At 27.7% G+C, this 12,560-nt stretch overlaps 1 protein-coding gene across 1 annotated transcript in view; it reads left to right on the top strand.

The window, feature by feature from the left end:
• LOC126740397 (suppressor of lurcher protein 1) overlaps window positions 1-12,560 on the top strand; it is a 374,886-nt gene that overhangs the window by 75,567 nt on the left and 286,759 nt on the right. The window contains exon 3 of the mRNA XM_050446402.1: window positions 3,913-4,093. Within this exon, the coding sequence (XP_050302359.1) occupies window positions 3,913-4,093 (181 nt within the window). The remainder of the gene's footprint in view (window positions 1-3,912; window positions 4,094-12,560) is intronic.

Genomic DNA, 12,560 nt, shown 5'->3' with positions numbered 1-12,560 from the left:
ATAAGTTACATGAATATAATTATTTTAAATAAAACGTATATTTTGTAGCATTAAAATTTTAAGTTTTTTGCTTTATTTAGCCCGAGTCGAAATTAGAATAGCACCGAAATGGAGCCAGCATAGAGTGCTTTTCCTTGTTTGCATTTGACTTCTGATTTCAAAATTTACCGCGTTAAATATTTAGAATTTTGCCAAGAAAATATCGATTTTTAGGGCGCAAATAAGCCAATTTTAAAATACTGTTTGATAAATTTAAATAAAATATTCTTGAAAAAAAATCTTTTTTAAAAGTTCTTTCTGCCTCTCTCATTATTTACTATATTTCATGTTCTTTATTTATCAAGTCTGATTTTTCTTTTAATTTTCACCTTTTATGTATTAAAGGAAATATACTTAATTTGTGATATTTAGAATAAATATCTGCTGTACGCAATATACTGTCGCAATAGTGCAGTTTGTAATCCCCGTAGCACCTCTAAAAAAAAAAGTCGAAAATAGGCATTTTGAATTGTTTGTCGGCACAAAAGCAATTTTTCCAGTAAATGGTTTTAAACTCGCATTCTGTAAATAGGAAAAAAAAGAGAATTTGGATTTTTTATTCTAGTGGCTATAGAGACTGTCGATAAGTCAATATCTAAACATCGAATGTCATTGAAAATGACGATATGTTTTCATTTAGGTTTCTGACTTAATATCTGTTGAATAAATTACATAAATTATTTTTAATTTCGCCAGAAAGCCAGACAAAGACTAGTAATTTTTCTTATCTCACCATTAATGTTAATAACTTATTTTATATATTTTTTTATATGTCTATAATGATATATATAATGTCTATATCTTAATTTCCATACAAACAACCCCTTATAATTTTTCTGTATTTTTTACGGCATCTGAATTGAGGCTCACGTAAAACTTTTTAGGGCTAGCACAGTAGTTTACTAGTTAACAGAATATCCAAATATTGCAGTTGATGTTATTTTAAATGCAATTTACTCTATTACCGATTCCAAAAATCATAATACTGGTTATTGAAAAGTTCAAAATTAAATTATCACTAATACTTTTTAATTCACAAAATTAAAACAAGAGTATAAGTATGTGTCATCTGAATATGCTTGTATTTTGCAAATTTTGAGGGATTTTAAAATATCAGAAGTATAGATTAAAAATAGTGAGGGTATAAAAAGAGGCAAAATAGAATCTGCCTCTAAGAAAATTCTGCTTTATTAAATTATGTGCCATCGGGACCAATTGTTAAAAATCTGTTGGGCAAATATGATTTAACAAGTTGACATGAAGATGATGGAAAGCCATAATACTATAACTTTGCTACTAGTAATTTATGATTAATAGTATCAAAGGCTTTAAAAAAGTTTAGAAGAACGAAGATACTGATTCATGTTTTATCCACTACACATATGATAATATCATCCAGAATATTAGTTAAAGTAACGGAGGTAAAAAGATTTTTTTAAAGTTGCATTGCGTGAAAGGTAATATATTATTTTTTATAACAAATTTCTACGTTTAACTATACAACGGTCTTTTTTTTGGATATATTTTGGATAATGCAAGCAGAATACTTATTCTGCGAAGATTATTACATGATACATTGATTTCTAAAGGCGGTTTTTTGATAAAAAATTTATATCCATTATAAAAATATGCAGCAATCTATAATGTGACGTATTAATTTATTAAATGTGCTACAATATTTAAGTATTATAGAAGATTTTTTATTTGATTGTAATATTAATATTTATTTAGCATAAAAAAGCTAGATATAAAATTTAATACATTTTAAAAAATTCAATGATATTCCATTTCACACACTCAGTACATTAAAAGCCACTGTCGTTAGCAGGAGTACCAAAAAACCTAATTTACATATACCTGAGTCATTGCAAATTGATGATTTGACAAAACAAAGCAAGTTCCATATGTGATGTGTAAGTATAAGTTCCATATGTGATGTGTTCCATATATATACTTCCATATGTGAGCAGTGTGAGAAATCTTGGGCTAATGGTTGATAATGACTTAGATTTCCGCGCACATGTCTCCTTTGTTACTAAAGGATGCTATGCCATTTTAAGACCACTATATAGCATACATTTACCTAATTAACCGTAAGTTAAGTAAAAAGCTCTGCGAAACTCTTATGTTTCTCATGATTGGTTACTGCTATTTAGTATATTATGCCTCTTTAGACCTAGTTATTAGAAGTAGTAAGTAGCTCGTCATGCATTTTTTAAGAATAGTTTCTCCTACATTGCTCCATCTACCTATAATTCGCTAAATAAAAACAGAATATGAGCCTACTGAAGTTCAGGAAAATGATTAATACCTCTACGTAATACGATGCAATGTGTGTTGTTTTTTTTTAAATTAATTGTTTTAAATGTTATTACTATTATTATTAATGATATTATTATTATTATTATTATTATTATTATTATTATTATTATTATTATTACTATTATCATTCCATTTCATATAAAAAGAAGCAAGGAACTTATGCAGCAACTACCGCACAATAGCACTTATATTACATTGCAGCAAAGTGATGTTGGGAATAATGAATATTGAGTTCTAGCAAGGCTAGAACTATTTCTACTACTTGAAGTTCCAGGGAAACAGATTCCACTAAATAGCAAATATTGACCATAAGATACACCATAAAAGTATCCAGAGAGTTAACTATCAGGACATACATATGCTTATCGATTATAGCAAAGCTTTTGATCTGGTAAATTGGAGAAAATTGCGGCCAGTTCTCTCTGAATTAGGACTCTTATTCCATCTCATTCTACTTATCAGAAATCTAGATTGAACACAGATTAAGCACTAACCATAGATTTATGTGTTACTAAGGGAGTAAGGCAAAGCTGAATACTGAGTTCAATCGTATTCAATATATTTAGTAATAATTTTAATCTCATATATGCAGATAACAGCAATATTTCCACTTTCAAAGTCTAAAGAAGAATTGTATGAACTATAAGATCGAATAGAAAACATTAGCATAGAGGCAGGTCTCGAAATAAACGAACCAAAGATTAGGATCATAATAATGAATAGAGGAAACATTCAAAACTAACTAACGGAAATAAATAATATCCCGGTTTTTAATCACACTGTTTACCTGGAATCTGCAATAACCAATACTGGTAGATGCACTGCAAAAATAAAACATAGATCAATTATTACAAGAAATTCATCTGAAAATATCACGAACCAGTCATATTTTAATCGCTATTACAATAGCGATCAAAATGAGACTGATCGGATGCCTAGTCTTCCCAATTTTTCTGTATGTAGCGGACTCTTAAGTAAACTAACAAAACTATAACAAAGTTTTGCTGAAGAACAATTGCATATTAGGAGATTTTGCTGAAGACAATTGCATTTCAGAAGCTTGCGATAGAAGGTAGTCTGGAAGGTGAAAGAGGCAGTCACTGAGAGACATTGTCGCAACAAATAGCTTTCTACTATCAGAATCTACAAGATTGATGAAGAAGCGGAAGAATTTAATTAATTTTTACATATACAGCTACTAAAAAACTAATGTTCGCAAATTTGAAAGCTCTGAGATATCAGTTATAGAATCATAGTGAAGAGATAATTATGATATTTATATTTCTATTAAGTCAAGCTTTTGTAATTACCTTGTAATTTTTTGGAGCGTTTAAATTGAGGTAACTTACAGCTTTGAAAAGCTGGCATATAGAGTTAGAATTATTTTATAATACACATAACTGTTATCTATTATTATACCAAATTTCACTTAGAAATAGACAATTAATGAGATGGTCAATTATTGTAGTTAATTCATTATTAACTTTTAGATAATATTTTTTTATTGTGCTTTATAGAAAAGGAAAGAAGCTAAACGTAATTTTATTCCAGGTTGCGAATGCCTCATATTCTCATCGACTTACAGCAAGGAAAAGGCAGTGTTTAAGAGCCCGGATTACCCGACGCCGTACTCTCCAAACATCGATTGCCTTTTATACAGTTTTGTGTCGGGCCCCGATGAAATCATAGAGATTACCTTCGAGGATTTTAATGTTTACCGGGACAAGTCAGAGTAAGTGACATCGGCATGATTTCCCTTTAGATCTTATAAAATATTTGATTTTTTTTATACCAATACAATGCCAACCTTTTCCTATGTTTTAATAAAATTGGTTTTAAATTCATTTAAAAAGGTTTCCATTTTCGAAAGAAAATACTTTTTAAAAGCATTTTTGTGATGGACCGTTACCCAAAACCAATGTTTTTTCAATAAACGCGAAATAGAAATTGTATTTTTGTAAAAATTGCAAAATAATAATGTACATTTTTATTGAAATAAACTCATTAAATACTACTTACCGAGAATAAAAATGCAAAGAAATTCTTAGGAAGAAATCTTATTAAAAGCCTAATATTATAGTGCTAGCTAAAGCCTAATTATTATTAATATTAATTTTTGTGTTAAGGCTCTGGTTTACTATATAAATGTTCGGCAGTTTAAGCAACCACAAATGGGGTACGAAGTCAAATACCTTTCAATTATATATCCAAGATACCAAAAGATTTCGTTTTTTAGTCTTTACGAGATTCACTATTATTAAGTCTAGATGACTCTTCACTTCCGCGACTTCTAGACTTACATTCCTACTTACATTACTTTTTTACTTATAATATGCTACAAAACAGAAGTGAAAAAGTTGGTAAAGGAATATGACAGAAAGATAGTGTAAGTCTGATTTGGTTCTGCCTGGCCCTAAATCCATTAATCAGTATGTTAGGGTAAACTAACTAAGGCTTTGTTGACCGAGGCAGTGTAATTAATTATTGAAACATTTAAAATTGATTATACCAAAATACACCGTGTACCGCGATTAAATTTGATGAATATAAAAGTAAAAGACATCACAAGTCCAAATCTTATAACTTGTCAGCCTTTAACATAGTCAAGAGCCTCGGGAAGTAATTTCTTAAGAAGTACATTTTATCAACTACTTTGTAGAGCCGCTTACTATAGAGAACAACAAGGACGGACAGATGATGGGCATACTTCCAACTCTACTTTTCGCATAAATATGGTTTCTTCGACTTTTACATAAATTTGTTTGATATGATATATTTGCTAATGCTTGAAGCTGAAGAATCTTGTTATAAATAAAATTTTGTCTGTCCGCGTGAAAATCCAAAATTGTGATATTCTGTCCACTGAACTTCATCCTACTTTTAACATATCTATATTATTCCATCTACCAAAGATCTCAAACGGTAAAGTCAAAATGACTACAACATTCCATTTGTAATTTTTAAATTTTTATAGCCACGTCTTATTTTGTTAATAGTCTAAAGAACTTATATTTGAAAATACCGTTTGTGTAACTCTAAGCAAAACATTAAGAGAACAACGAGATGGTCCCAATACTACAAGATTATAAAATATTTATTACAATAAAAAGAAAGACATTTATCCAAGGGTCTTTGCACAAAATGTTCAAAATCAACTTTGTTTTTGAGAGACATGCCACAAAGGCAGATCGCAAGAATGGCGATTGTATTCAAAGTTTCCGGAACTAGAATTACTAAAGAAGATAGTAAGGAAAAATCGTAAAAGAGTCACTATAAAATGGTAGAGTCACTTATTGTAGAATAAATAGCAATAAGAAATTCTTCAACATCTTATCCAATGCATATTTTACAGGCAACAGGTATTAGTTTTTCTATCGAAACTATTAGAAGAAGACTTTGCGCTCGAGAATTATTTAGTTAAAGACTGTTAAAAGTGCCAGAGCATTAAAAACAAACTGGCTCAAACTCAAACAACTCAAACTGGCCATTTAAGTTGGCGTCTAATTTAAAATCGAACAAATATATTATTTTCGGATGAAATTAGAAAAATCTACGATCCTATGATCAGAAAATTTTCATTTTAAGAGGTATCCCAAAATACGGTAAGCACTATAATGTTTAGGGATGGAATTATGATTGGTAAAAGAACTCTTTTAATTCTCATTCGATGAAACCTAACCGATCAAAGGTATATTAATTTAGTTTTGCAACCTGTAGTCAGTTACCGTTGCTTTTATTTACGCAAGATAATGCACCTTCAGATACCAATAGAGTTGTTGCAAATGGCTTTTGGTGTGACCTTCTTGTTCACTAGATCTTTATCCTATAGAGCACTAACATAATAAGATGGTTAGACAGAACCACTAACACAGATGGTCTTAGAGTAACGGGCTGAAGAAGAAATTAACAACTTGATAGATAATGATCGTCGTCGAATTGGTATTTCCGAATTCTAGATTCTAGAAATTGACCAGTAAAATTCTTTAAATGGTATTATTCCTTGTTAAATTGGCACTTTCAGAACCATTATTCTTAAAGAAATCTATATCTTTAGTTATTCTGTTATTAGGAAAATTGTAATAATTTTCATTTATGTTTATAATTAACTTAATTTGAAAAACTCGATTTTAAATTAATTTCTATTTCTTAAAATACCAGGGTGATTTCATATAAGTTTGTTCATGTGTATATATTTGAAAAAATAAAAATCATATCCATATAAATTATGCAAAGTTTTAGGTTGATGACGTACAATAAAACTCTCACATTTTTGGTTAAATTTTGATAATTGGAATTAGCCATAGACAAAATTATCTAGAAACTAAACAACGTCTACCCAAAAGCATAATTTTTTGCTGGAAGGCTTAATAAAACACTATATACAAATACCTGTAAAAAAAGAAGAACTTTAAATAGCTTTATTACCCGCTTCTCTTCTTTATTTTATTATTTTATTATTAGTTTATTTCCTTTAATAAAACAGAATTTACAATTCTTTTAAAAGCATACTTTTACAAACAAATTCTCCCCTAAAGGAACTTAAATACTTCTTTTGTTATGGTTGTTTTTATGCTTGCCTCGCTTTAATTTACTCGCTATTTTACTTTAATAAACTAACCGCACAAAGATTTACGTTTTGGATTTAACTAGAAAGTTTTCTTTAGTGAACCCGTTAAAGAAACAAGGACTTCGAAGACCGAGTGAAAAAAAGTTACGAGGCACTGGAAACCAATAGCTTTCAGCATGCGGTTTATTTGAATCGTAAATTTGGATATTCGGACTTTATAAGACAGCTTCATTTTATCAGTGAAATTCGTGAGAAAATTATTAGTTGACAGGACTTTGAAAGTCAGAGTTGATTTGTTGAGTCAGTTTTGAAAGTTGACAGACTTTATACAAACTAATTGTTTCATATATATTTATTATCATATATATTTTTGTTCTAATTAATTATTGGGTTGAAAATTTTTTTATTATGTAAATATTTCATCATATAACTACGAATACAATACATGAAATAATAAAATATGAAATATTCGTCACACTGATTTTTTTTCTTTTTATGCAGAAGCAAAGAGACATTATATCAAGGTTTCAAGTTTAAAAGTAAATCATCGCTCGTCTTGACAAATTGATCCAATATCATGGCGTAGCATGTGAAAATCACAGGCAATTTGCGTGCCAGTTTTATGATTTATTTAAATATGTCGATGACAAATTTACAAAATTCCTTTTATTACTTATTTTTTATCGAGAAAGTGAAAATAAAAAAAAAAATCGTACTCAACGTAATTTTTTTTCTGATAGTTAATTGTAGCATATAATTGATAAAATATGTAATTTTTTTACGTTTGTTATATAAATATAACTTTTAAAAATAATGTTAATAATTGTTTCTCTTTTTTTTTTATTATCCAAATTAATAAATATAAACGTGTAACGAAAATTATACATTTGGTACCTGCGAACCTCCAACTATAATAGTAAACGTTACAAATTTTTATATAACTTAATGTATAACCTGAATGTATAGGTTACCTATCTATTAAATAAATACGTTTAAGGTAAACTTTACTAAGAAAAAGCTTTTGTGCGTAAAGTACTTACTTCTACTTCTTACTTACTTACTTACACGTCTCAGGGTTTATAAAGTTTCACTTTTTACCCACATGCAAAAAGTAATTTGACGTTTAACTGACATTTAATTTTAAATTTCTTCAAAAATCTTTCGACGTTTTTTTACCATAAAGTCGTTTAACTGCATAAAGTAATTTGGTATTTTTGATTTAGTAATTTTCTTAAATATTTTTTCGGTAGTGGAAAATTTACACGTGTGTCAAATCCCTTTCTTTCATTCATGGGAATTTTCCATTCATAAAAATACGCTCATTTTCACAAGTGTGTTAATACATAAATAAATATTCTTATAATTAAGAAACATATACATTTTAAATAATTGTATATAATTATGTATTGTTCATTAGTCATAAAAATATTTACAATAAGTGACTAATAATAATTATAGATAAACTATTATGAATTTAGTAATATTTATTAAAAATACGTTACGTTTACGTTAAGTAGTATGTAATTTTCACTTATTCTATATATATAAAGTTAAACAAATTATTTGAACCAAAGAATTTTTTAATTAAATTGTTACATTTATATAAAAAAATATAAATCCTTATCCTTAAAAAAAGCAAACAATAAAAAACTTTATTGAACAGAATGAATAAATACAACAAAAACAAATCTAATATATTTATTAAACGAAAAAATTTATACAGGATATCAATTTAAAAACTTTAAAACTTAAAAACAATTTAAAAACAAATGTGAGTATTTCTTAAACTAAAAAAACTTCCTAAATTAAATTGAAATACTAAATTTGGTTTCAGTGTTTTATAGGTAAGGGGAATAGGAACTACCATATTAATGTTATGAGGTTGCAATCTCTTGGGCTTTGAAGTAGTATTCAGCATAATAATAAAATGGGCTAAAAAAATGCATTTCTTACTTTTTGAAATACTGGTCTTGGAATGGATGCACATTTTGCCATAATTCGTTGCCGAAGATCAATAAATCTGGATTTGTTATAAAGACGGAAGTTTCCAAGTTTTCCAAAAAAAAAATTGAAGTGTCTTAGATCTGGCGGCCATTTCCAATGATCTGTAAATGTATTTTATAAATATTTTCTCATAGTAAAAACATAAATTGAAAAAAAAATTGATTCAGAATTGATAGTGTTGTGACTGTAATGACTAATTTAATTACTTCAAGAATATTCTTTATTACTGAAATTGGATCTTACATTAACACAATTTATTGGTTAATGTAAGATCCGCAGATTTAGAATCTGTTCCTGTATTTTATTTCCGGTAAACATCATAATAAATGTTCAATATTAACGATGGATGAAATTACTTTTTATACGCCTCAAGGCTCTTTTATTGTTGATAATAACGTTGGCCACTCGTTGGTTTTTCATTGATGAAAACAAGTTTTTTGAAATATCTTCATAGAGAAAAGTCTATGGGGTTCAGATCAGGTGAGCGCGGTGGCCATTGGTTAATTCCTTCCCTTTATATCAATCGATTATTAAAAGTAGTTTTGAGATGTTGCCTTACGATTCGGGCATGATGAAAAGGAGCTCGTTTGTATTGCAGCCACATGTCTTGGCGTGTTGCTAGCGATACGTCTTTAAGTAATTTGCTTAATTTATGATGCAAGAAATGTAAATAATCCTCCTTGTTAAGCCTTCCTGTCAGCTCGAATGGATCAATTAATTTACCTATATATTGACTAAAAACTGACGCTAAAAACGATCATTAAACGATTAAATATCGCCGTTTTTTAAACTTCTTTCGTCTTGTTTATCACGATGCACTATTTCTTTTATGATTTTTAAAAATTATTTGAAAAAGCATGTTCCTTTTTGTTATCATAAAATGTTTGGCCGTATGAGAATCTAAAGAAAATAAGGTAACTTTTTCTGATAAACATCAACTTTTGTTCGCACATGATCTTCATAGCATCATCAATTCATACGCAAAAATTTTTCTGTAAAACTTAAACACTATGAACAATTATCATTTCCTAAGCAGTCACAGTAAGTGTAAGTAATGTTCACAGGAATTATGCATGCAGTTTTTACTTATGAAAAGATATACTCTCAAGGCAATAACCGCAACAAATAAAAAGCAAACACGTGAGAATATTCTTCCTTTATTTATACAAAATATTCTTATTGATTTTTACAGAATACATGATACTATTTTTATAAAAAAAGTGAAAACGGTATAAACTTTTAAAATATCAACATTTGTTTTTTTGATTGCAAATTACTTCCTCTATGGCCTCCTTTCATTTAGACATCTACTTTTGGGACACTCTATATATATATTTGATTTGATTTATTCTAGCATATTTAATTTATATTTACACTTTTTTTTGACTCTGTAAAAACTAAAAAAATTCTTAAATAAATACTACTTAAGAAATCTTTAATCTGAGGTATCATGAAAGAGGTGGTGATAATTTTCGTTTGCACTCTATTTGTTCCAAATTTAGTATTTATAATTTTTTTACTTTTAAAGTTTTCAAATTGACACTTTATAATAGCATATTCATATATAATTATAAAGCAACCATAATTGGCAGCTGTCAACTCATAAACAACCTCTATAATATCTTAAATAAACAGACCCTTGAATAATTACTAGGAAATATGCTTTAAAGCAAAATATCTAAAGGGCTTCTATTTATCGTCTTTCGCGAGGGTTGACAGTCCTTTAATGCCACCTATTACTTAACATGCGAAAACCTTACGCTTGAGAAATGTAAGCGAATATATACTATAGTACATGTACTTTCATGAAGTAAGTTTATTTAAATATATTCAGAAAATATATTTGCAGCCTTAATTTATATTTGAACATTTAGTTTATTATATCAGGCATATAAGAAAATTGGTATTTTATTAAGTTTTGTTACTCATTCCAAAAAAAAAGAAGAATAATAAAAATAAATCATCTAAGTAGTTGTTTTTAAAATATTTGGCATAATTTGAGTTAGTATGATGTTCATTTTAATAAGAATATTTGCTTTAAAGGCAAAAATTGCTAAAACATAAATAATTTAATTTTTTGTAAAATATTTTATAATAAGAACACTAAGTTGAATATATTTAATTAATTGTAGTATTTATTTTGAAGATATTAGAGAATTTTTATTCCAGTTATTTGGGTTACAGATTTTTATATTATAACTACGAGGTAGCCCTATATCTATTAGGGTATAAATGACATATTTGAAAAAATCTACTGGTAAAGCGGCATACCTATAAAACTTATTAAATACACTTATGTGTAGAAACTTTCGAGCCTACTCTTCAATACAAAAATCCCTTCTAGCTTGAAATTACTAGCAATCATCTCTATCCATAAAGCATAACCTAAAAACCTTATAGGTAATTATCGACCATTAATTCTATGTTTTGCATAAATCTTTCAAAAAACTCAAGACCACACGTTGGTAAACTTTTTATTAAAAAATTAAATTTTATCAGAAAATCGATATGGTTATTAACCTAGCAGTTGATTCAGTACCTCTCGATAAGCTGATTGAAGCTTAAAATCATATTGGGATAGATGACTGTAAATACTTATAGCAAAATATTTACAGAATTGACGCCAAATAATATTTTAAGAGAAGCAGAAGTTATTTTATAAAAATAGGAATTTCATATTTATTGGTCCTGTTCTGTTTATAATTTGCATAAAGTTTCATTTTAAACTGTCCTGAATAAAGTATAAAATATATATATTAAAGATATTATATACAATATTAGAAGATACAGCATTGCTTTTTGATAGTATAGATTGGGATCAAACAAAACAGTTAGAGAGATTAAACAAAATGAAATAACTGATTAGAAGCATATTAATTAAATGTGAATGTAAATAAAAAGAAACTTTATAGCATTTTCCCTTATAGAAGGCAGTAAAACCCATTTTATAAATATTTTATTTCATAATAATAACTTTATAAAGGGCAGATCACAAACATAATACCTAAGAATATTTATTAAGCAAAGTAAGAAAGTAAAGTGGCTAAATTTGTGTTTCCCTTAATGTTTTTTATTTTTTGTATGTAAATGTGATTGCATAAATCTATTGCCGAACTGTTCCAAATAGCTTCAAAATTGCTTAAATATAATAAATTAGGAGGAATGTTCAATTAACCATTAATATTTAAAGTTTTTAATGAGTACTATTACTACTAGTATTTGGTAACGAGTCCTAAACAATATAATTTAATTAAATAGGTATTTTAAGCCATCTGAATTTGAATAGAAATAATTAAATAAATGAATAACGCATACGGGTGCATCTGAAACTTACGAATTATAAAAAAATATTTAAGTTTGTTATATTAGTATATAATAAAAACTTTATTTGTACATTCACATTTCAGATTACAAATTGACAAATCAAACTAAAAAAAAAAAGTAAATATTCAAAAAAGCGAGGTCTAGTTTCTCAGATTAAAAATCTAACAACGGTTCAATTAATTAGCTTAATATTTTTTATGCTATTAAGTACATTATACAAAAATAAATGTAGCAGGAGTACAGCGTTACTGATTCATCAAATTTCCAAATTTATATTTTTTTCACCTATATACTTTTTAAATAT

This window comes from Anthonomus grandis, chromosome 1 (assembly GCF_022605725.1).
Source record: "Anthonomus grandis grandis chromosome 1, icAntGran1.3, whole genome shotgun sequence".
NCBI lineage: Eukaryota > Metazoa > Arthropoda > Insecta > Coleoptera > Curculionidae > Anthonomus > Anthonomus grandis.
Note: the sequence above shows the minus strand (reverse complement) of the source record. Positions and strands in the feature narration are given on the sequence as shown.